The sequence below is a fragment of the Apodemus sylvaticus genome, chromosome 9 (genome assembly GCF_947179515.1).
Source record: "Apodemus sylvaticus chromosome 9, mApoSyl1.1, whole genome shotgun sequence".
NCBI classification, from domain to species: Eukaryota; Metazoa; Chordata; class Mammalia; order Rodentia; family Muridae; genus Apodemus; species Apodemus sylvaticus.
Window position 1 is genome coordinate 84,371,800 of NC_067480.1, and position 22,597 is coordinate 84,394,396.

Genomic DNA, 22,597 nt, shown 5'->3' on the forward strand with positions numbered 1-22,597 from the left:
CACAGAGGAGTATAAATGACAAGCAGGTGGTGTGTGTGTGTGTGTGTGTGTGTGTGTGTGTGTGTGTGTGATATTATCTCAAGCTTGTTCGCCCCGCCTTTCTAGCTGCACAAATAATGAATATGAAATTAGATTGTTAGACCATCTGCAGGTCCATGGAGGAATTTCAGCTTGAGCCCCATCTTTCTTGCCAGGTCAGTATTTTGTAACACCTGACTCTGTTGAATCCACTGGTCCTTATGTTTGAGAACAAGAATTCAGATGATAAAGCAATAAAGAAATTAAATCTGGGGCTGGAGAGATGGCTCACTGGGTAAAGAGCACTTGTTGCTCTTGCAGAGGACCAGAGTTCGATTCCTGGCACTCACACGGTGGCATAAAACCCTGTTACTCCAGTTTCCAATGATTCCATATTTTTTTCTGACCTCCGCAGGAACATGCTTGCAGCACAGATACTCAAATGCAGACAAAACATGAGCACACACTAATTTTAAAAAGGAATTTAAGTCTATGTGCTCCCAGGATTTCAGATAAGCCAGATCATAAAAATTTTATCTGAATCTATTTCATTCCCAAATTCACAGACTGAAGAATCACAGACTGATACAGTGATTTCTTAACAATCATTGATATATACATATGTGTATATGTATATGTATATGATGCATTTGAAAGAGGAGAAGAAAGGGTATATGGGAAGGTTTGGAGGAAGGAAAGGGAAGGGGGAAAATGATGTAATATCATAATCTCAAAAACAAAAGAAATATCAAAAAACACATTGCCTTCATTAAAAGGAGGGTAGGGTTCCTTTAAATCTTAAATGAGAGATAATATATATTATTTATTTATTTGTGTGTGTGTGTGTGTGTGTGATACCCCTTCAGAGGGGTATTAGCTCCCTTGGAGCTGAAGTTACAGACAGCTGTAAGCTGCCTGGTGTTGGTACTGGCAGTCAGACTCAGGTCCTCTGCTAAAACAAAAAGCTGTCTCTGAATCACAGCACCATCTCTCTCCAGCCCTGACAGTAACTTTTAAATTATCCTTCTGAAGTGTGAATTCTTGTTGTACCCAACTCAGAACAAGGAGTCCTACCTAAAATAAATCAAATTTGCTGAACCATTTTATTTTTTTCGAGACAGGGTTTCTCTGTGTAGCCCTGGCTGTCCTGGAATTCACTCTGTAAACCAGGGTGGCCTTGAACTCAGAAATCCACCTGCCTCTGCCTGCTGAGTGCTGGGATTACAGGAGAGCCAGAGCCACCTTCAGAGTTATCACATCCCAGGGTCTGCTTTTCAAAGTAATAGTACCTAGATGGAAACGTCAGGATGTTGACATCCAAACCTTTCAGGAAACGGTGGCCAGTTATTTGATATTTGGAGTCACAGACATGGAATAATATATTGGAAATAGCCATATTATACAGAGATAAAGCAAGCATGTTGAAATAAAAATAATTCTTGACAAGCCACTTCTTTTCTTCTTTCCTCTTCACAAACTGGCCCAGACCTCGGGAGACACTCGAAGAGGTGTGTTTATTGCATAAGGAAGGAACTGTGCTCACTAACACTTCCTGTCTAAATCACCAATTACCAGGCAGTCAGCACAGGCCCTCTCCTGTCTAACTCTCCCTAGGGTCACTGAAGGTCATGGGATGGAAGTCGGAGCAGGAACAGAAGCCAAGACAGACCACCCTGGGAACCCCAGGGCCAAGCCGCAGAAGCAGCATAAGACAGTGAACAGGTAATCTGGGAGCCAAAGCCAGCATGGACTTCTCCATCGCAGAGGGAAACCCAATGCTACCCCGGCTAGCCCAAGCCTGAAGCCACTGGGAAATTATGTCAAGAGTCACTTCCTCCAACCCTGATTAGTTGAGGCCCGGACAACCAGCTAGGATTTAACTACAACTGAAGTCTTTCTGAAGACTCTGCCTAAGTCAGCCGCGGATTAATTAGCCAAGATAGATGGCATCTTAAAACTCCTAATTCCAGATCAAGGTAGTTACTGTAGTGTTGCCTCTCTGCGGCGGCATCCATGAGTTCTGACCATTCATTCCTGAGAGTGGGTTTCAAAAGAAAAAGGGAGCCCAAAGATTAGCTGGGTCCAAGTGGGAACGGTCAATCTTCGCCCCAAGCAAAAGAACTCTTCAGTTCCCGGGTGCACAGATGGAAAGCTGCGGGAAGCCACACGACTACGTGCTTCAAAAGCAGCCAAAGCTGGTAAGAACCAGCTGGCTCCGGAGGGAGGGCGGGAGGGGGCGCCCCGCCCAGCTGCCGGGGCGGGTGTCTGCAAGCTGTCCAGGCTGCTGACAGCAGTGGCACTGCCTTTGCAGCCCGGAGCTGAGGAGCTGACTCACGGGCGGGCGGGCGAGCTTTCTCAAAAACTCAAGGAAGTGAGGAAGAGAGTAAGCGTAAGCGGGCGTTCTTGCTTCCGAATGGGAACCCAGTCACATCTTAGAATATTATAGCTAAGCTCAGCACCGTCAGGACCCTGGGAAATCAAACAGTTTAGAAACGTGAGGTGGGGGTAAGGGTAGGGGTAGGGGTAGGGGTGGGGGTTCCCTCAGTGCAGTCTAGACAGTTTTAACCACGAAAACACGTTGCACAAACTTTTAAAAAGCTTGCCCGAGGACCTGAAGAATGCATTCTTCAAAGAATGCAAAAATTTCACAGGAAATTGTGCTTTGACGTAAAAAAAGTCAGTCTTTGTTAGTTAACTTTTTGTTTTGTTTTCTTTTGTTTTGTTTTGTTTCTTGAGACAGCCTCTCTAACAGGCCTTGCTGTCCTAGACCGCACTATGCATATAGAGACCAGGCTGGACCTGAACTCACTGAGATCTGCCTGCCTCTGCTTCCTGAGTGCTGGGATTAAAAGTATTCGCCACCATGCTTGGCTCAAGTAAACCTTTTAAAAAGATTTCTCCTTATATTTTATTGTTTAAAACATATCACACCTATCTACTTATTGTGTGTGTTGTGTGTGTGTGTGTGTGTGTGTGTGTATGTGTGTGGAGGTCAGAGGTCACTTAGGTGAAGTTGGATCTCTCCTTTCACCGTGTAGGGATAGAACACAGGTTTGACAGCAGGTGTCTTAACTGAGGCACCTCAGAGGCCCTCAATTAGGTTTTTTGAGCCTGACAGATTTGACTGAATTAGTACTGCTTAATAAATTCAATGAATTTGCGCGAATGCAATGTCAACACACCTGGTTTCATCCCTGACGGCACCCCTCTCAGACTTCAAGGTTTCAGCCACTAGGCCCTGTTCCCACAGTGTGTGAGCAATTTCCTGTGCACCGGTCCTCAAGTCTGTATGTACACAGTAGCAGTAAGCAGGGACAAACAGTCTCCACCCATGCTGCCGTCCTTGAGGTTAGTGACAACTTCTCTGATAAGCGTGTAGACACTCACCTGCTCTGGCATTCCTGTGGCCTCTACTCTATGGATAGCAAATATCACAGGCAGGGAGTATCCCAGGCTTTGCATCTCTCTGGATGTATAAGTGTGGGAAGGGAAACACTTCTGAAAGCAACAGGCAAGATGCCGTCACTTTCCTGTCTGCCAGTCTGAGGAGAAAGATCTGTGTATGTTACAAGTCCTCAGTTTCCTGTCTAATGCCAACGGACTCCTTACTTTCTATGAATTTTTTTTTTGGACGAAATTAATCCCATGCTGTAGACAATCTCCCCTAGCTGTGTTTATCTGTTCAGGTTAGAACATCGCACACTGTATGAATTTCAAAAGACTAAGTACAGCCTATGAAGGGGGGAGGGAGAGGTGTCTGGCAGACCTCACTGAAGTGTATGCTAAGTGACCCAGGATTAGACTTTTAGAAAGACTTGTGCACATTTTCCATGTTCTTCCACCATTTACAGAAGCACTCCGCCCAAGATGGGATTATAAATACACAAACACACACACACACACACACACACACACACACATACCCACACCATGTTTTTGGCAATGATTTACTTTAATTATAGGCGATTGCACCCTTCCTGACTCGGGCTGTGGATATTTCCCTGGTGACAGACAATTTTTAATAGGAAAATCAAAAGTGATGTTTGTCTGTCCTTCAAGGAAGACGTTGAAATTAAAACAGCTGCACAACACCTGCAGACAGGTGGTGATTTCCTCATGAGCCGGTAGTGACTGCTCAGTGACATGAGGTCATGACAATGACAGGCCAGGGGACAGTGTAAAAAACACAGGATGTAGAGGGCTGGCCGAGCTGGAACTGTCGGATTATCCCCATGTGTTTGGGCTTCTAAACAATAGAATAAAATGCGTTTTCCAGTTCTGGCAATTGATGAGAGAATAAGCATCCCCTCCCCACACGCCTAGTATGGATTCTGATTTTCTCGCCTTTGGAGAAAGCTGGCAACAATATGTATGAAAAAGATGAAAAATGTCGTCAATAATAGGTGTAGCCCGCTTGGAATACTGAGTCAGTGTCTCCAGGGGAGTTAAGAAAAAAGGAAAAGATTTTTAAAACTCCACTTCAGTCTCTTCATAGCAGTTTCACAGAATACATTTTTAAAAATATGTTCCACATACCTGGCCTTCTGATAAGCGTGACGGCACCCGGGGACGATAACCCACTGGTTGTCCTTGGCTACTATCTAGGCCGTGTCTCAGTCCCTGTTATGGGGCTCAACACATGAGGACCATGGGATTAATGTTTACTAAATAAAGTGCCTGGGTAAAACCACCCTGCCCTTCGCAACAGTGACAACAATAAAATAATCATGGTAGTCATAAAGTGTGTGTGTGTGTGTGTGTGTGTGTGTGTGTGTGTGTGTGTGTGCCTCACCAGAGTGAGGCATACAGTGTAGCAAGACTATTTCTGAGCCAGGTGGCAGTACATGCCTTTAGTCCTGGCAGTTGGGAAGCTGATGAATTTCTGTGAGTTTGAGGCTAGCCTCCGTTTGCAGAGCTAATTCCAGGACAGCCAGGTCTACACAAAGAAACCCTGTTTTGAAAATTCAAAAAAAAAAGAAAGAAGTTCTAAATGTGGTAGATGGATTCTCAGCAGACGCTGGTCTACTCTTTCTTGTTTCACAGTTATTAGTTCATGACACTAAAACAGTGGTTCTCAGCCTTCCTAATGCTGTGACCCTTTAATAATAATATAATTATATTATAAATTTAACCTTTTATTTAATGTATTATATCTTTATTATAATGATGAATAACATTTACATGGCATCTAACATTATTTTATATTATTAATATTATAATATATTAATATTAGTTCAGATGAGCTTTCCAAAGCTGTCTGGAAGAAACTGAGGCATGGGAACAGAGTTGGGCTTGCCCACATTCACGTATGGAGAAAACAAAATTCAACTCTGACCAGGGGAAAACCCACATCTGTCACTCCCCATTATCTGTCATTGGAAGTCTGAAGCCCTCCCTGCATTTGATGTGGAGGGGGTCGTTAGAACCTCCCTCTCTGTCTTTCTTACTACAGACCAGTCCAAAGTTCCTGTAAAGTGTAAACTTTACTACCGAGACAAAGAAAACAGGACGTGAGGAAGCACTCTTGTTTGAGAAGGTGCAGGGCTGAGATTGCCCTACTGTGCACAGGCAGGGGCGTTGCCTGCTGCCGACGACAGAGAGGAAAACCAAAGGGTCGTTCTCAGTGAAACTGTGATCTTGTCCTTTAAAACACACAGGCGTGAGTCAGCTTCAGTGTCCTGGGCATGTCTAGACTAAGAACACCCCCGGAAGCTGTAAGCTCTCACACACATTTCCAACGGAACATCTACTCATGTCTGTGAACTGTAATGATCAATCCTTCATCCTGGAGAGGGATGCTTTGAGAGGCAGGGGCCACTTTTCTTCTTCATCTAGTGCCAGGCAGGCAGCTACGACATCACAGGGCCACGGTAAGGAACCACAAATCTTTACAGAGCGTCTCTGGTTCCTGGTTTGTTTGTTTGTTTGTTTGTTTGTTTGTTTGTTTGTTTGTTTGACAGATTCTTACTGTGTACTTTGCAACCCAGGCTGGCCTCGAACGCTTGGCAATCCTCCTGTCTTGGTGTCTTGTGCTGGTAGTACAGGTGTGCCACCATCTTCAGCTGAGACTTTGGGATAGAAGTGAACCAGCCTGAAACACTACCAGATAGCTTAAGTCTGTTCACATATATGTCCCCATAACCAGCAACATACAACATACCTGAGCCTGAAGATGTCAGCAGTCCCTCAGCAACTGTCCTCTCACTACCCTGGAAGTTCCCCAGAGCCCACAGTCATATCCTGTGATCAAGTGACATATCCTTAAATGACCCTCCATGCCGTGGTGACACAGCAAAAAGCAAGGCCCAGATCCATGCATGCTTAGCTAAAGGTCTCAGGTCCTTGGGCCGGAGGACAATAGGGTCTATTTTCTAGAAAATCAACAACAACAACAACAACAACAACAACAACAACATAAAAACAAAACTCACTTGAATCACCAAAAACCCAACTGAAATGTACAGCTGTTACTTATCCCAACTCGCTTTCATAACAGTTCTGAAAATTGCTAGTCCCAGTCAGACCCATAGATACAGACAGCTACTCTATCCTGAAGCTTGGCGGCAAAAAAAAAAAAAAAAAAAAAAAGCCAGGAGCTCTGCTACCTCAGCAGCCAGAGCAGCAGTGACCTCAGCAAAGGGAAGGCCGCTCCTTCTCTAGCACTCGGGACTCTCCCAGCTGCTAGAGCAACGCCACCCAGTACCCAGCACAAAGGCTGCCATGCAAGACTGCGGGGAGGGATGGAAGGAGGCTGGAGGAAAGGGGAAGAGAGACAGCAGCAGAAGTGTGGCCAGCCACTCCCATCCTGAGAAGGGTGGGTCTCCGCTGTGGTTCTGCAAAGGCTGAAAATTCCCTAAAGACCAGGAAACATTCAAGTAGAGAACAACAAAATCTGCCGAGTTCCAAAGCTGTTAAATAACAGGGTAGCCTCACCTACCTGGTCCCCCTGGGCAGAGTGTGAGAGTAAAGGAGCCACGCCCAGCTGCCCTGCGCCCACGCCACTCTCCACAAGCCGCCACTCTTCACAAGCCGCCACTCTCCGCAAGCCGCTGAAGTCAATGAGAATTCTACTGCTTCTCTCTCTCTTTCCTCCCTCTTTCTCTCCCTCTTTATAAGGTCTCTGTCCCCACTTCTTTTTTTTCTTCTTTCTACAGAATCTTGCTGTGTTAGCCCAGGTTACCTTCAAATTTGCAACCCTCCTACATTAGCCCCCTAAGGATCCAGGGGATGTTCAACTACACTTAACCTTCTGTTATATTCACTTAGTTTTATTTTATGAGTCTGAACATTTACCTTCATGTATGTATGTATGTATGTATGTATGTATGTATGTATGTAAATATGTATGTATGTATGTATGTATGCATGCCTTGTGCCCAAAAATGCCAAAAGAGGGCATCAGACACCTCTAAAACAAGAGGTAGAGAGGGTAAGCCTGCATGGCATGCTGGGAACTGAACCTGGATTCTCTACAAAATCAGCGCGGGGTGGGGGGGGGGGGTGTTAATTGGTTTAATTGCTAAGATACCTCTCCAACTCCTTAGTATATATTAAAAAAAAATACTTGCTGTTTTAAAACAGGGTCTTTCTATATCCCTGGCTGTCCTGGAATTCAATATGTAGAGCAGGATGGCCTCAGACTCAGAGATTTGCCTGCTTCTACCTTCTAAATTCTAGGACAGCCAGAGTAACATGGTGAGTGAGAACTGATTTTAAAAAAAATCAGGATGAAATAAAAGGTCCACACCAAGTACTGAAACCAGGTTGTCAGATTGTTCCAGAACCTCGCCACTTGCCATAGCTCTCACACCGCATTTTGTATACCCCAGAGCACGGCAAGGAAATGCCTTGGTCAGTTCCCATAACCATTTACTAGGCGAGAACAGATTAAGACCTTGAATACGCTTCCGAGAAGCCTGTCCAATTTGTATGGGAATCCAAGGCCATCTTCTTACCCCATGAAAGGGAAAGGGGTTATAAATAAAAGGAACAGATACTGCATTCACAAGCCTATCTGTATTCACAAAGGGTTAAAAGTCAAAAGAAGAAAAAGTAAGTTAAAAATAAAACCTAGAAATTCAGCTAGCCAGTGTCCTTTCTCTTGAGAGCCAGTAACTGGAAGAAAGCGTTATCTTCACACACACACACCTTTGTTTTCTTGCAAAGGAAAACATTCCAGCCAGCACTTGCTCAGGCAGGAAGGAATAAATATTTACAGTTAGCTGGATTTTCTAGTTCTTGGGCACTGAACCTAGGCAACTCTCGCCTTGACAGACCATCTGCTTCCAGAAGCCTGGAAACCTGGTGGGCCTCCCCCATCCAAAACTATGTGACCCCCAGCCTTCAGGATCTAAAAGGTCCATTATGTGTGTAAGTTGGAGCGGGTTAGGAACAAGCAGGGAAGTCATGACGGCCAAAAAAAGAAATAAACATACATGAACTGTTTTCTGGCGGCCACGCCACCTTCATCCCCAAAGCAACCACGAGCTTCAAGTTTTGTTGCAAGGAAACTGAGGCAGGGAAGCACAGTGGTTTACCCAGGGGCCTCAAACTGAGCATACCCTGAGGAATTCAGCAGCTTGTGATTTCCACTCTCCTGTTCCGACTGGAGTCTTAATGGCTGCTTTCAAGAACAGCCAGTACTTTAGTCCTCCGACCTCCTGGGCTCGCCCTCTTGGATCACGCAGGTCTGTGTGAGGTTGCTTCCGTAACTCAACTGTAAGCTCCCTTTGACTTCGTTCACTGTGTCTTACACATCTGCCCTGTACTGTGCTCACAAATTCTTACAAAATGGAGATCTCAAGATAAAAGCCACTTCACCTACTTGCTGTTTCAGGAGGAGAAACAGAAACCCAAGCATTAAAGATATCAAAAGAAAGTAACCGGAAGCCAGCCTTCTAATTCCTAGCTATCCCTCAAAACTATGGTAAAATAATATATTTCTTTTCTTAGTCATTTGCTTATTTATTCGGTATCATGTGACCCCCCAAGCAGAAAAGTGTTTTTTAAATGAAGAAGTATGGCCTGGGTAGTCAGATAGACTGTCCCAGGCTGGTCTCACAAACTCTTCCTATAACGGAGGATGGTCGTGAACTCCTGATCCTACCTCTACCTCTGGAGTTCTGTGATTACAAGGCATGGACTACTTACTCTGTCTGGTGTGTGCAGGGCTGGAGATGGAACCCAGGGCTTCCTGAATGCTATACAATCACTCTTCCCACTGAGCTACATCCCCAGTCCCCTAAAATCTTGACAATGAAAGCAAAACATAAAAGAGAAATAAATAGGATTAACATTTTGTGACACATTAACAAATGTGCAAAGTACACATTTATAACATGCTTTGTAGCTTAAGTGTGGATGCTGTAGTCCTTGCGGTATTCATTAAAAATAAAGTGTGTGTGTGTGTGTGTGTGTGTGTGCGCGCGCATGCTCGAGTGCTAGAAAGAATATTACACTTTTGTTTGTTAAATAGCTTTGTTTGTGGGAGAGTTACTAGAGGAAAGGTACACTTGCTGACCTTTTAAAGGACCGGAGTTCAGTTGCCAGCACCAATGTTGGGCATCTTACAACTTTCTGTAATTTTAGTTTCTTGGGTGAGGACACAGACACAGACACACACATACACAGACAGACAGACAGACACACACACACACACACACACTCACACACACACACACCTTTTAAAAGAATTTGAATAGATCTGTCAAAATCCCTTTTGCCTCCGACTATCATCCCACTGCTTAGCTACTTCTCCCAAAGCACGATTCTGAAGGATGTGTTCAGCTTTAGACATTAACCTTAGAAGAAGAAAGCTCCTATAAAATGCACTTCACATCTGGGATGAAGAAAGCTCCTGCCTCAGGAGGGCCTTAACAATGACCACCATGGTTAATGCAGGATCAGCTGGGCTGGAGAACCGTAACTAAAAGCCACACGAATGCCAACCCTTTTGAATAGCAGGATAATATAGGTGTTCTCAGCCTCACGAGAGGGAAGAAACATTAGCCATTAAAAATGAGTCATTTTTACACATTAAGAGTCCATTAACTCCTGGGGCAAAGTCCCAAGTCCTCAGTAGTGCGACAAAACACAGGAAAAGCAATTCCACCAGAAAATGTGAAGAGCGAGTCTTAATTATGCCCCCTGCTTTCTGAGTCTCTAGCTTGGCTCGACAAATCTCAGAGAGAAGCTATGGATGGCGGATTGTTCCATACTGTGCAGTTGTTAAGAACTGGCAGTCAGGAATCAGGCTTGTTGGCTCCTAAAATTAGAGTAAGAATGGGACCCAGAATGTTGCAGTACAATGATGCATAAAACACTCAAGAAGTAGTTCAGTAGTTGCCTCTCGGGGCATAATACCCAGGCTGCAGAAAAAGCAAGCTGGGCACCACAGGAAGCGTGCCGAACATGGTCTCTCAAAGGAAAGAAAGAAAGAAAGAAAGAAAGAAAGAAAGAAAGAAAGAAAGAAAGAAAGAAAGAAAGAAAGAAAGAAAGAAAGAAAGAAAGAAAGAAAGAAGAGGGGAAGGAGGGGAGTTCAGGGAAGGGAAGGGAAGGGGAGGGGAGAAGAGGGGAGGGGAGGGGAAGGGAGGGGAGGGGAGGGGAGGGGAGGGATGGATTTTTCTTTCTTTTTTCGAGACAGGGTTTCTCTGTATAGCCCTGGCTGTCCTGGAACTCACTCTGTAGACCAGGCTGGCCTCGAACTCAGAAATCCGCCTGCCTCTGCCTCCCAGAGTGCTGGGATTACAGGTGTGCGCCACCAGTGCACCTGGCTTGTTTTTGTTTTTTGTTTGTTTGGTTTTTTTTTTTTTTGAGGATTTTCTCTTTTTATTTTTCGTACTGAAGAGATGAGAGAAAGAAGTGTTCATAAGAGTTTAGCATACTGGAAGAGGTACTTTGTGCTTTAATTCACTCTTACAAATTTCTTCTGCCTCTTAGGTTATTAATTATTCCACTGCATACCAGTTATCTCTATTTAATTTTATTTTAGTTAGTTTAGCTTCTTTTTGTTTGTTTGTTTTGTGGTTGATTTTGTTTTGTTTGGTTTGGTTTGGGTTTTTTTTTGGTTTTTGTTTTATTTTGTTTTGTTTTGTTTTTGAGACAGAGTTTCACTATGTAGCTTTGGCTGTCCTGGAACTCACTCTGTAGGCCCTGCTGGCCCCAAACTCACAGTGATCCACCTACCTCAGCCTCCCGAGTGTTAGGATGGATCAAATGCTTGCACCACCATGCCTGGCCACAGTCACCTTTTATCCTTTTGGGATCATCACAGATTTGGGATAACCAAGTTCAAATGTGGCCTAATTTGCATTATCTTCCCTGTCAGTGTTCTCATGGAGACCAGGCAGTTCGTCCCCAAAAGGCTGAATCCATCTTCAGTCTGCTGTTGACCAGTCCCCTCCCCCTAAAGCCAACAATCATGAAAGCATAATACACTTTCTCTGCACTCCCTCTATTTTATCTGCAAGTGTCTTGTTTAGGTGGAGGATAAATATTCCTCTTGCTATTCCAAACCCAACTACTTAAAAGCCTAGCTGTAGCTGTGTATAGTGGTCCTCAAAAATTAACTCTTAAAAATTCACAGCACAGAGCCACAGAGGTGGCTTAGAGGTTAAAAATACTGACTGCTCTTGCAAGGGACCTGGGTTTGATTCTAAAACATTCTCCCTGAAACAAGGATTCTCAACTCCACATACTGGAGCACCCACAGAGGCTCACAACCATTTGTGACTCCAGTTCTAGGGGACCCTACACTGTCTTCTGGCCTCCAACAGAAACCGGCATGCACATGTTATACATACATATATGCAGATAAAATACACATACACATTGTGATGGTTTGTATAGACCCAGGGAGGGGTACTATTAGGAAGTGTAGCCTTGTTGGAGTAGGTGTGTCACTGTGAGTGTGGACTTTAATACCCTTGTCCTAGCTGCCTGGAAGTCCGTATTCTGCTAGCAGCCTTCAGATGAAGATGTAGAACTCTCAGCTCCTCCTACACTATACCTGCCTGGATGCTGCCATGTTCCTGCCTTGATGATAATGGACTGAAACTCTGAACCTGTAAGCCAGCCCCAATTAAATGTTATCCTTACAAGAGTTGCCTTGGTCAAGATGTCTGTTCACAGCAGTAAAACCCTAAGACACACATTAAAAACTCTTTTTTTAAAAAAAAAAATTACAACACAACAGTATGTACAATTTAATGTTTGTAACTGGCTTATTAGTAATTTTCCCCCCAAAATTCCACATTTCAAAAAGATATAAAAAAAAAAAGACTAAGAACTTTGAAAGTCGCCTTCAAAGTCAGCCAGCACCTAACATTTTCATCTAATATCACCACTAAAAATAAAACTCACTTGACCAATGTTCGAGTTACTAAAGAAGAGATATCACAGATGAAAGATGCATAGGCCCGAGTCCCTTGCTATACAGAATCTGGTGCAGAATGGTCATGAATTGAGCTGAAGTAGTGAACTGCTCCCCGCCCAGCTCTCAGAAACAGTGCATATGGGCCTCAGAATACATTAACACGTGCACATGGCCTTTAACCTCAAGTGGGTTTTATCGAGTCTCACTGTCAGAACACATCGCAAAACTTTAATCAAAGTCTATTTGACACACGATCCAAAACCAAATTTTCTCCTTGTTTTTCCAGGGAACTGTTCAATAAAGAACGGCTGAGTGGAATGAGTTACGTGACAATGGAAATGGCTGCGCTGGGGTAAGATCAGGAACTCAGGCCCTGATACTCCGCAGTCACGCTCTTATTAATGCCTGCAAAGAGAGCTTGCAAATGTGATCAGCGCCAGAAAAACTGGATGCAACCTATCTTCCATCACTCCTCTAACAAGTGTTAGAGCCAAGATTCAGATCCAGGGTCATTTAGTGCTCCCTGACACTAATAATGTACACCCCTGGAACGCCCTCGCTTCCCCATCTGACGAACGTGGTTGACCAACCAAGCCGGGTCGGTCCTCTCGCCGAATTCTCAGGAGGTACCACCAAGCAAGGAGGCCTCCCTAAGCAAGTCAGATAACTCACCTGAGAGCACGCACGCACGCACGCACGCACGCATGCATGCATGCACGCACACACGCCCTCTGGGAGAGGGAACGTTTCCTATTTGATTCTGTTCAAAACGTGCAATGCAAAATGAGGTTTTAAACTAGTTTTAACAAAGAATAGGTCTGGATGCATAGCCTGATTCTAGAACATGCTCCCAAAGACAAGGATTCTCAACTCCACATACTGGAATTACCTAGGAAGCTTAAAAAGCAGATGAGTCACAATGCCCTCCCTTGGGGAGTCTCTTTGATAGGTGTTCAGTGGGGTTCCAGGCATCAAATGAGGTCAGAAGTCCCATGATGTAAAACACAGCCACCAAAGACCTCTGTCCTAAAGAGTAGAGGCGTTGTTTGAGGCTAGCCTGGTCTACGGAGAGAGTTCCAGGACAGCCAGGGCTATACAGGGAAACCGTGTCTCAAAAAACCAACCCCCCCTCAAAAAAAAGAGAAACTCTCACCTTTGGCCGGGCAGTGGTGGCGCACGCCTGTAATCCCAGCACTCTGGGAGGCAGAGGCAGGCGAATTTCTGAGTTCAAGGCCAGCCTGGTCTACAGAGTGAGTTCCAGGGCAGCCAGGGCTATACAGAGAAACCCTGTCTCGAAAAAACCAAAGAGTAGAGGCGTGTTTTTAGTGTGTGTGCACACGCATACACGTGCATGCCCATGCTTATTCCAAACACCGAATATCAGCTGTTTCTCCTTGCAAGCACACCTGCTGAAGTGTGAAGTTCTAGGACAAACAGATTAATGGCAAAGCACAACCGTGGAGGGCTCACGTTACCTGCGTAGTATCTTCCATCAGCCCACGAATCTTCTCCACGACGTCATTGCGTCGGTGCTGGCGCAAGGCGCTGATGAGCTGGGCGAGGCTGGCCTCGGGGCCGCGGATGGTCCAGTGCTGCAAAGCCGCATAGGCCCGCTCGTGGTCCGCCGTGTAGCCATTGGAGAAGGCAGCCACCTCCCTCTCGCTGGCGTTGCAAAGAAACTGATAGATGTCCTTCCACTGGCTTCCCACCTGGGCTGCTACAAGCTTCAGGATGTCAATACCTGTGCCAGAGGTAAAATAAAAGCATATGTAAGCTTGTTCGAGAAGAAACATGTTTCTGCTATGCTGGGTCAGATAAAATTGAGTCATCTTCCAGAAGTACTCCGCATACACAGCCCACCATGCGGATAGCTCGACACCATTATGAACTCTATTTTATGGGGGAGAGATGTGGACCACAGCCAAAACACTGGCCTAGCATACATGAGGGGATGGATTAGATTCTCAACGACACACATACACACAACACACACACACACACACAGAGAGAGAGAGAGAGAGAGAGAGAGAGAGAGAGAGAGAGAGAGAGAGAGAAAATATAAACAAACAAATAAAATGAGTATTTTGACAAAAGTTTTCCTGAATACACAGCAAAAAAAAAAAAAAAAAAAAAGGTTGATCTTTGTGGCGCTACAATGAAAGCAAACCAATTGAAGCAAACGAGTCAATCTTTTTTACTGCTAAATACAACTGCAATAAAATAAGTCAGAACTACACACACACACACACACACACACACACACAAAGTGATGACTTCATGAAATTTAGAAAACCAGAAACCACAAATGAAGACTTTAGTGGACTTGACACAGCCTTGGCGAAGTAATCTGAGATTCTAAGTCCAGCGCCCTCTGTGTTAACTAGCCACACATCCAACTGTTCCAGTCCAATGGCACTGCTGTTTAAGAACATGTAACTAGGAGGCTAGAGAATCGGTTCAGCCCTTAAGAGTTCAGGCTGCTCTTGAAGAGGACTCGAGTTCCAGCACCCATGTCCAGTGGCTCAAAACCACTGTAATTCCAGTTTACATCTTCTTCTGTCCTTTGAGGGCACTGCACCCATGTACACATGCCCCACCCCATACACACAGAGACAGACAGACAGACAGACAGACAGAGTCTGTCCAAAAGTAGAAGGGTCAGTTTGAAGGCAGCCTGAGATCCATGGTGAGACCCTGTCTCAAAAAGAAAAAGAAAAAAAAAGACCATGTATCTTCTCAAAGGACTACATGCTCAGTGAGCAGTTCCCTGCCCTGTTATTCAGCCCTCTATGTTGACTTGAAAGTTACGATGCAGACAATGGCCCCAATGACAACGTCACACTAAGAGCAGTTATCATCTTCCAGGTTTCATGTTAAGGCATTGAGCTCACGGAAAATCTCTCCAAAAGACATTAATATTCCAACTGAACACTTAGAAGAAGAGGGGAAAAAACTATCCGAAAAGTTAGGCTCCCACCACCAAAGTATCACAAAGGTAGGCGTGGTTGGGACACAAGCCCAGTTTCTAGGTTAGACGTAAGAACTCCCACAGAAGCAAACACCATTAAATGCGTGACTACATGCTGCTTTCCATGACAGAAGAATGTTTTGGAGTAAAGAACCAATTCTGGTAATCTATAAGATATCTTTACCCCGCCCCAAGATTTAAAGTCCGTTAGTATCCCTCATCCACAGGATATAATCCAGGACTCCCCATAGATGCCTAAGAACATAGGGAGTGCCTAACCTTGTAATCCGATGCCGCTCCCATCTTAACTGGCCCCTATCACATACTGTGGTGCATACCTTCTAGTTTGAGGTACAAGACAAAACCAACATGTATCCCTTTTTTCTTCACAATTGAATAGAGGGTTTGTTTTTTACTGTGTCAACAGACCAACTATTTCAGCCCAAGATAATCATTCCTTAAGAACATGTAACTCAACAGGGCACAATCAAGTGTACCAGCAACCTCAGTACTCAGAAGATAGTGGCTAGGGGTGTGGGGGTGTGATACATCCTCAGTTAACAGGAGTTTTCTTTAAGTTGAGAACATCTACCTGTGCCCTTAAAGGAAGTACTTCCTGGCTTCATTTTGACTTATTTGAACAGCTGGCCTTGTTACTTCAGCCTTCCAAGAGCACTGCTGAGTGAAATAATCATCTTAACTTGTTAACTAAGATAGCTAGGCACTGTGTGATCAGCGAGAAGGCAGCCTGCACCATGTGAGCACAGTGGGTAGAGGGATGGAGGCTTCTGGTCAGAATGAACCGGATGCTAAGGAGACTTCACCGTGTTCCTCTACACAGAATGCACCTGTGGTAAAAGCGGAGGTTATACGATGGTTATCGAACTATCCATAACTTGTCATCTCTGTGAACACGTGTGTTAGTCCCTAAATCCGATGGATCTAGGGTTGAATTAAAGGTCCAAATCCACACCCTTAGATAAGCACCTGGTGGAAGCCTCTGTCAGGCAAGGTGCTGGTGTCTCTGGCTGATTCTCTTTTTTGGGGGTTTTTTTTTGGATTTTGGGTTTTTTTTTTTCCGAGACAGGGTTTCTCTGTGTAGCCCTGGCTATCCTGGAACTCACTCTGAAGACCAGGCTGGCCTCAAACTCAGAAATCCGCCTGCCTCTGCCTCCCAGAGTGCTGGGATTACAGGCGTGCGCCACCATCGCCCAGCTTGGCTGCTTCTCTCTACAACCGCAAGTTGCTTTCGCTTGGATTCATATGCCGTGTTTTATGTGAATAGGAGTGTGAGCGATTCTCTACACCGGAACTGTTAGTGGCAGCGATGGCTTAAGAAGAGCTCTTTATTGCTTATTTCTTTTCAGATGAGGTCAAGTTTCCAAGTGAGGTTTAGGGAAGAAAAAAAAGAGAATTAAAAAAAAAAAACACTTTTAAAAACTTTCAGTTTTTGATGAAAAGATTTGTGACCTGAGCTAGCAAATACTGACGAAGAAAGATAACAACTACAGAAATCTCTCTGAAACCCGTGGCCTTGGAACTCACCATAAATTCTCGCCTTGCTACTCAGCTCTGCCTTAGAGGTAGATGTGTTGGGAGGCCATGTTTATACATACAGGAGGCTCCTTTCTTGTCCACAAAACTAGAATGCTACAGTATGTCCTCATGGTGAGCCTCAAACAGCTGCTTCTCAGTTTTCCTAGCAATGTTTAGCCAGATGTACAGCTTTTGATCCTAAGCAAACAAGCCTCCTTCAAAAGAGAGAGACAGAGAGAGAGGAAAACAAACCCAAGGCCTATTTAAAACGTCTGCAGGTAACTTGAAGAAACAAGCCAGCTCTTTGTGGTTCGTGTGGTTTGATGTGGGTAGGTGCTTCCAAACACCAAAAGGCCTGTTAGTCCCTGATTCTTAATTTAGGTCAATTTGGCTAAGGCCCACAGCGTCTTACATGAAAACACGGGTGCTTCTGCTTATAAGTAGGACCACTGTTTCCGTCCCCATGATGCCCATGACAGTGTGGCTTGGGGCAAACCACTAATTGTCATGTGCATTTCCTCAACTTACAATGAAGAGGTAGGCTCACTGTCATCCCTGGCAATCAACACTTCCTATGAAGTTAATTAGTCTTAAAAATTAGCTTCGCGAGCTGGGCGGTGGTGGTGGTGGTGGTGGTGGTGGCGGCTCTCGGGAGGCAGAGGCAGGCAGATCTCTGGGTTCAAGAACAGTCTGGTCTACAGAGTGAGCTCCAGGACAGCCAGGGCTGTGACAGAGAAATCCAGTCTTGAAAAACAAACAAACAAACAAACAAAAAAATAACTACGTGGTTTTAAATGCTTCTTATATGCTGAACATAGAAACTTGAGGCTCAATGCATTGCAATACTTTACAGAGTAATTACAGACTCTAAAAGCCTTAAAAACAGTCAGTCCTTTATCCAACACTCTGGATTTTCTTTCTTTTTTTTTTTTTTTTTTTGTCACAAAAATAAAGAGAAAGGAAATAGGGAGAAATGAAAAGAAAAACAAAAGAACAGGGACAACAACACCTTCCTTCAACTCAGATGAACTTCAAACTCAATTTAAAAGCTCAGCGAGTTGGGTTTCGCCTTGCCCTCTTCCCCCGTGAGATGCTTCCATTGTAAAGTGCGGAGTCGGCTCCACAAAGGCGCCTGTGCCAGCAGCGCCCTTGGCCACTGCCAGCTCCCATTCTGGATTTGATAATTTAAAGATACAGTAGACAATGGCCCTCCCAGGGGACAGTAGACTTTCAAAGTATTGTCACCAAACCCCAGGGAGAAAACCAGTCAGAACTAGTGCTTGGTCCCGCCCACTCCATCGCCACCAGGGGAAAGAGAAAGATTTATGGAATATTTCTGTAGCTGTCTAATGAACAGCCACTCTGTCAGGCTAATTTGTGAGCATCGTGAACTTTCTGAAATATGAAGGCAGAGACATGTATTAACAAAAAGTGAATCAATATCATGGAAACCGAAAACAGTCAGACTTTGAACAGTTTCTCTTTTAAAAAAAAATTAGAGAACTGGGCTTGGTGGGCCTCAGCTCTTGAAATGTGGAAAGAGGGGGATCCCTGGAACAAGATGGCAGCCAGACTCGCTGAATCGGCGTGTTCACCTAAGAGACCCTGCCTCGCTGGGTAACGCGGGAGTGATGGAGAATGGCTCCCCACATCTGCCTTGGCCTACAGACACACACAGTCAGGTGAGCTCTCCCATAGACTTGCCAGCCCACACACACACACACACAGGCAGAGAAAAGGAATTAGGGAGAAGCAAGCCAACTACAGAGAGAAGCATCAGAGCGGCGAGCCGAAGCGGGAAGGCTGAACAGTGTGCTCAGAAAGACAGACTTCAAAGACAGTTATTCAGATTCCTCCTTCCTCGCTGCTTTATAGTTATCTTATTATCCCTTTCTAAATGTATTCACAACATATAAATACCAAACACACAAGTCACCCTTCATGTGAGTTCTGTATCTGTGAGTTTAAACAAAAACTAGATCAAAAAACAGACAGACAGGCAGGTAGACAGACAGACAGACGGACAGACGGATAATATAGAGAGGGCCTTGCTTAATTCTCTTGGCTTCTTTGCTTGTTTTGTTTTGTTTTCTTGAGAAAGGACCTCATGTGGCTCAAGCTGGCTTCAAACTCTCTGTGAGACTGATCCTGGGAAGATGGAGAACCGAGAACCGGATCAGCCCATTCTAAGAGCACACTGCTCTTGGAAAGAACAGAGATTTGGTTCTGAGCTACCACCTTAGGTAGCTCACAAAAGCCTACAGCTACAGCCCCAGGGGCTCCACTCCTCTGACCTCCTCTACCAATGACCCTGGCCCACAGAGACCTACACATAGGCAAACCCACGTACACAATTTCAAAAATAAAATAATCTTTAATAAAGGACCGAAGGCCACCTTAAATTCACGATGGCCCTGTGTCTAGCTCCAGGGAGGGTGTGCACCTCCACACCCATCTCCAGCATGTTTTCTTGAAATCTGCATCTGTGCTGGACATGCACAGGCATCTTTGATGATGACAACTCTGAATGATACAGCAGAAAAACTATTTACAAAGTGTTCGCATTACGTGGAGTATTATAAGTAATCCAGAGAGGATTTAAGATATCTCCAGGAGGGTGTGTATAGATTATATGCAAGTACTATGCCATCTTACATAAGGGACTTCACTAGGTTCAGACTTTGGCACACTTAAACAGGTCCTCGGAAAGTCCCCCATGGATACCAAAAGACAGCAGTACAGATGATAGAAATAACTCTGAGACCAGCCTCCTGGGGGTGTTAAAAGACTGATATATGTGTCATGTATGGGTATGGGATACTGAAAGATTCAGCTGACATATATGTATTTGTGGATATTGTGTATGTATTTGTGAGAGGCCAGTGTAACACAAAATAGATATGTAAATATGAATATCTGTGCTGGCTAGTTTTATGTCATTTGGTCACGAGCAGACTTGATTAAGAAGATCCCTCCACCAGACTAACCTGTGGGCAAACCCGTGAGGTATTTTCTTCATTGGTGATTGATGTAGGAAAGACCCAACTCACTGTGGGCTGTGGTGGCCCTGGGCAAGTGGTCCTGGGTGCTATAAGAAAGCAGGCTGAGCAGGAGAGGTAAGCCCATAAGCAGTGCTCACTCCTCTGTGTCTCTGTTTCAGTTCCTATCTCCCTGTTTCTGCCCTCTGAGTTCCTTCCCTTATTTCTCTCAAGGCAGAGCATGGCCTGACAGTCACAAGCTCAACCAACCCTTTCCTTGCCAACTTGCTTTTGGCCATGGTGCTTTATCACAGCAGTAGAAACCCTAACTCAAACACTATGGAAAGACCACTGTGCTTATGACATACAGATGCTTACAAACCTTAGAAACATGTATTGAAAGCCTTTCATAGTATTGGTAATCTCATGTAGAGAGATTGGGACCACTACAAGGCCACTCAGCTTCCGTTGTCATTAATTGGGAGTGTGACACAAGAGAGTATAATGTAATCAGGCCCTGTAACTCTGCTTATCACTGACACGGCCATCTGGTATTGATATGAGCACATTCCAGGCTGGCCATGGTGTGGATGCTTCTTCCTCAACTACTAGTGCTAACCACACTGATGTTAGGACACTTTGCTCTGAGGCTAGACAGTTTATTACTTTTCTTCAAAATTAAACCTTAACTGTAGGTGGGGAGGGTTTCTACAAACTCTGCACCAGCAAGTGTCTGAGGCTTTGGGAACGTGACAGTCTTGATCACATGATTACTCAACACTATTGAAGTAAGAAAACAATTGCTTTCTGTACACATGAGTGCTCCAGTGTTCTAACACAATTTGATCTATAGAAACAGGTGGTGTGAAGTCAATATGGCCTTGGGCTACAGTTATTTAAAGAGTTGATAACTATCCGCACACACAAAATATACACCTATTGACAGGTATTTTCATGAAGACAGTTGAATGATCCCACTTGGCCATTAGTTTATAAATGAAACAATAGCAAAAGAAACAGATCATTCCTTGGCCTCTCTGTCCAAGCAAAGTTCCAAATCCTAAAACACAGACACAGTCACTATTTGTCAACCGATCTGCTTCGTTGAACTTTATGGAAGGTTCACTCTCCTTGTACTTACATTGAAAGGTAGTAAGACCCTCAACCCTCTGACAGGCTGGCGAAGAAACACTGAACCCAACATTGCTTTTTCAGTGTTGCTGGATGCTTGGATTCGGGAGACTGATTGGCATTCTTCCACCTCACAGAGTCTTGTGGCCCTGACTGGCCTGGGCTTGCTGTCTTGACTAAGATAACTCAAACTATCAGCTATCCCCCTCTCACCTCTGCTTCTCAGGTGCTAGACTTAAAAGCATAAACCACTCTGCCTGACTCCAATGATCAACAATTCTAACGAGTTTGTCGAGGGTATCAAATTGCATGAGCCAGAGGTTGCATCTTCCAGAAACTGCCTAGGAATGGAAGTGGCTTTGGATGTCAGGGGAAGCCCTGAAAACAAAGGGTCAACATGGTAGAAAGATGATAAAGTGAAAGTCACAAGATTTCAAACTCTAACATCATGCCATTGGCAAAGAACAACCTCACCAATGTCAGCATCTACCACTCGGTAAGAAGACTTACATGGTATCAAATGTGAAATGCCTATTTCAACACCTTGGCCATACTGTAACACACCTTCCTCTGCCTGCCCCACATCTGCATTGACAAGGGTCCTTGAGAGAATGGACTATGAGACAGTGTTTAGCACTGGGTGACGAGCAGACAATGGATTTCTGCTGTTCATGTTGTGTGGACCTCACTACTACTGGGGTAAGCCACATCCAAACTCACCTATAAGGTAAGTAAGTGGAGGAGAAAGTGCTACTGTCACATCCCTATAACACGCAGGAGGTCATGACAGCGTTCACTGGGCTTTACCGAATGTGGTGAGACTTTCCCAGTCCACAGCAAGAAAACCTAAGTCTAGTGGCATGACATGCTAAATGGTTATCATGGACAAATAGTATTCTCCAAAACATGCTAAAGCCCTAAATTAGATAGTATGTGGGAATGCTGGTCGTCTCAGTAAACTTAACACAACCCAAGACATATCTAGGAAAAATGAATCTTAATTCAGGAATTAGATCTATTAAGTTAGCCTCTAGGCATTTTCTTGACTGATTATTGATGGGGTGCCACTCCTGAGCAGGTGGTCCCAAGACTTATAAGAAGGCAGGCTGAACAAACCATAGGGAGAAATCAACTCATCAGGCTACATTTGGCCATGGCCTCTGCTTCAGTTCCTGCCTTTGATGATGGATTATAAGCTGCAAAATGAAATAACACCCTTTCTTCCCAAGTTGGGTTTGATGATGACGTTTTATCCCGGCAGTAGAGCAAACTAGAACACTGGCTCTCAGCTTAAGAAGCCCCATCCTTTAGAACAGTCATTCTCAGCCTGTGGGTTGCAACCCCTTTGGAGTCAAAGGACCCTTTCACATAGGGGGTCACGTACCAGATATCCTACATATCATATATTTACATTATGACTCATAATAGTAGCAAAATCACAGTTATGAAGTAGCAATAAAAATAATTCTATGGTTGGAGGTCACCACAACAGGAAGAACGGTATTAAAGTTAGGGCTATAGCCGCTGGGTGGTGGTGGTACACGCCTGTAATCCCAGCACTCTGGGAGGCAGAGGCAGGCGGATTTCTGAGTT

General features: G+C 44.6%; 1 protein-coding gene across 1 annotated transcript in view; it reads right to left on the reverse strand.

The window, feature by feature from the left end:
* Tnfrsf21 (TNF receptor superfamily member 21) overlaps positions 1–22,597 on the reverse strand; it is a 77,145-nt gene that overhangs the window by 11,166 nt on the left and 43,382 nt on the right. Inside the window, exon 4 of the mRNA XM_052192327.1 lies at positions 13,867–14,132. Coding sequence (XP_052048287.1) covers positions 13,867–14,132 — 266 coding nt within the window. The remainder of the gene's footprint in view (positions 1–13,866; positions 14,133–22,597) is intronic.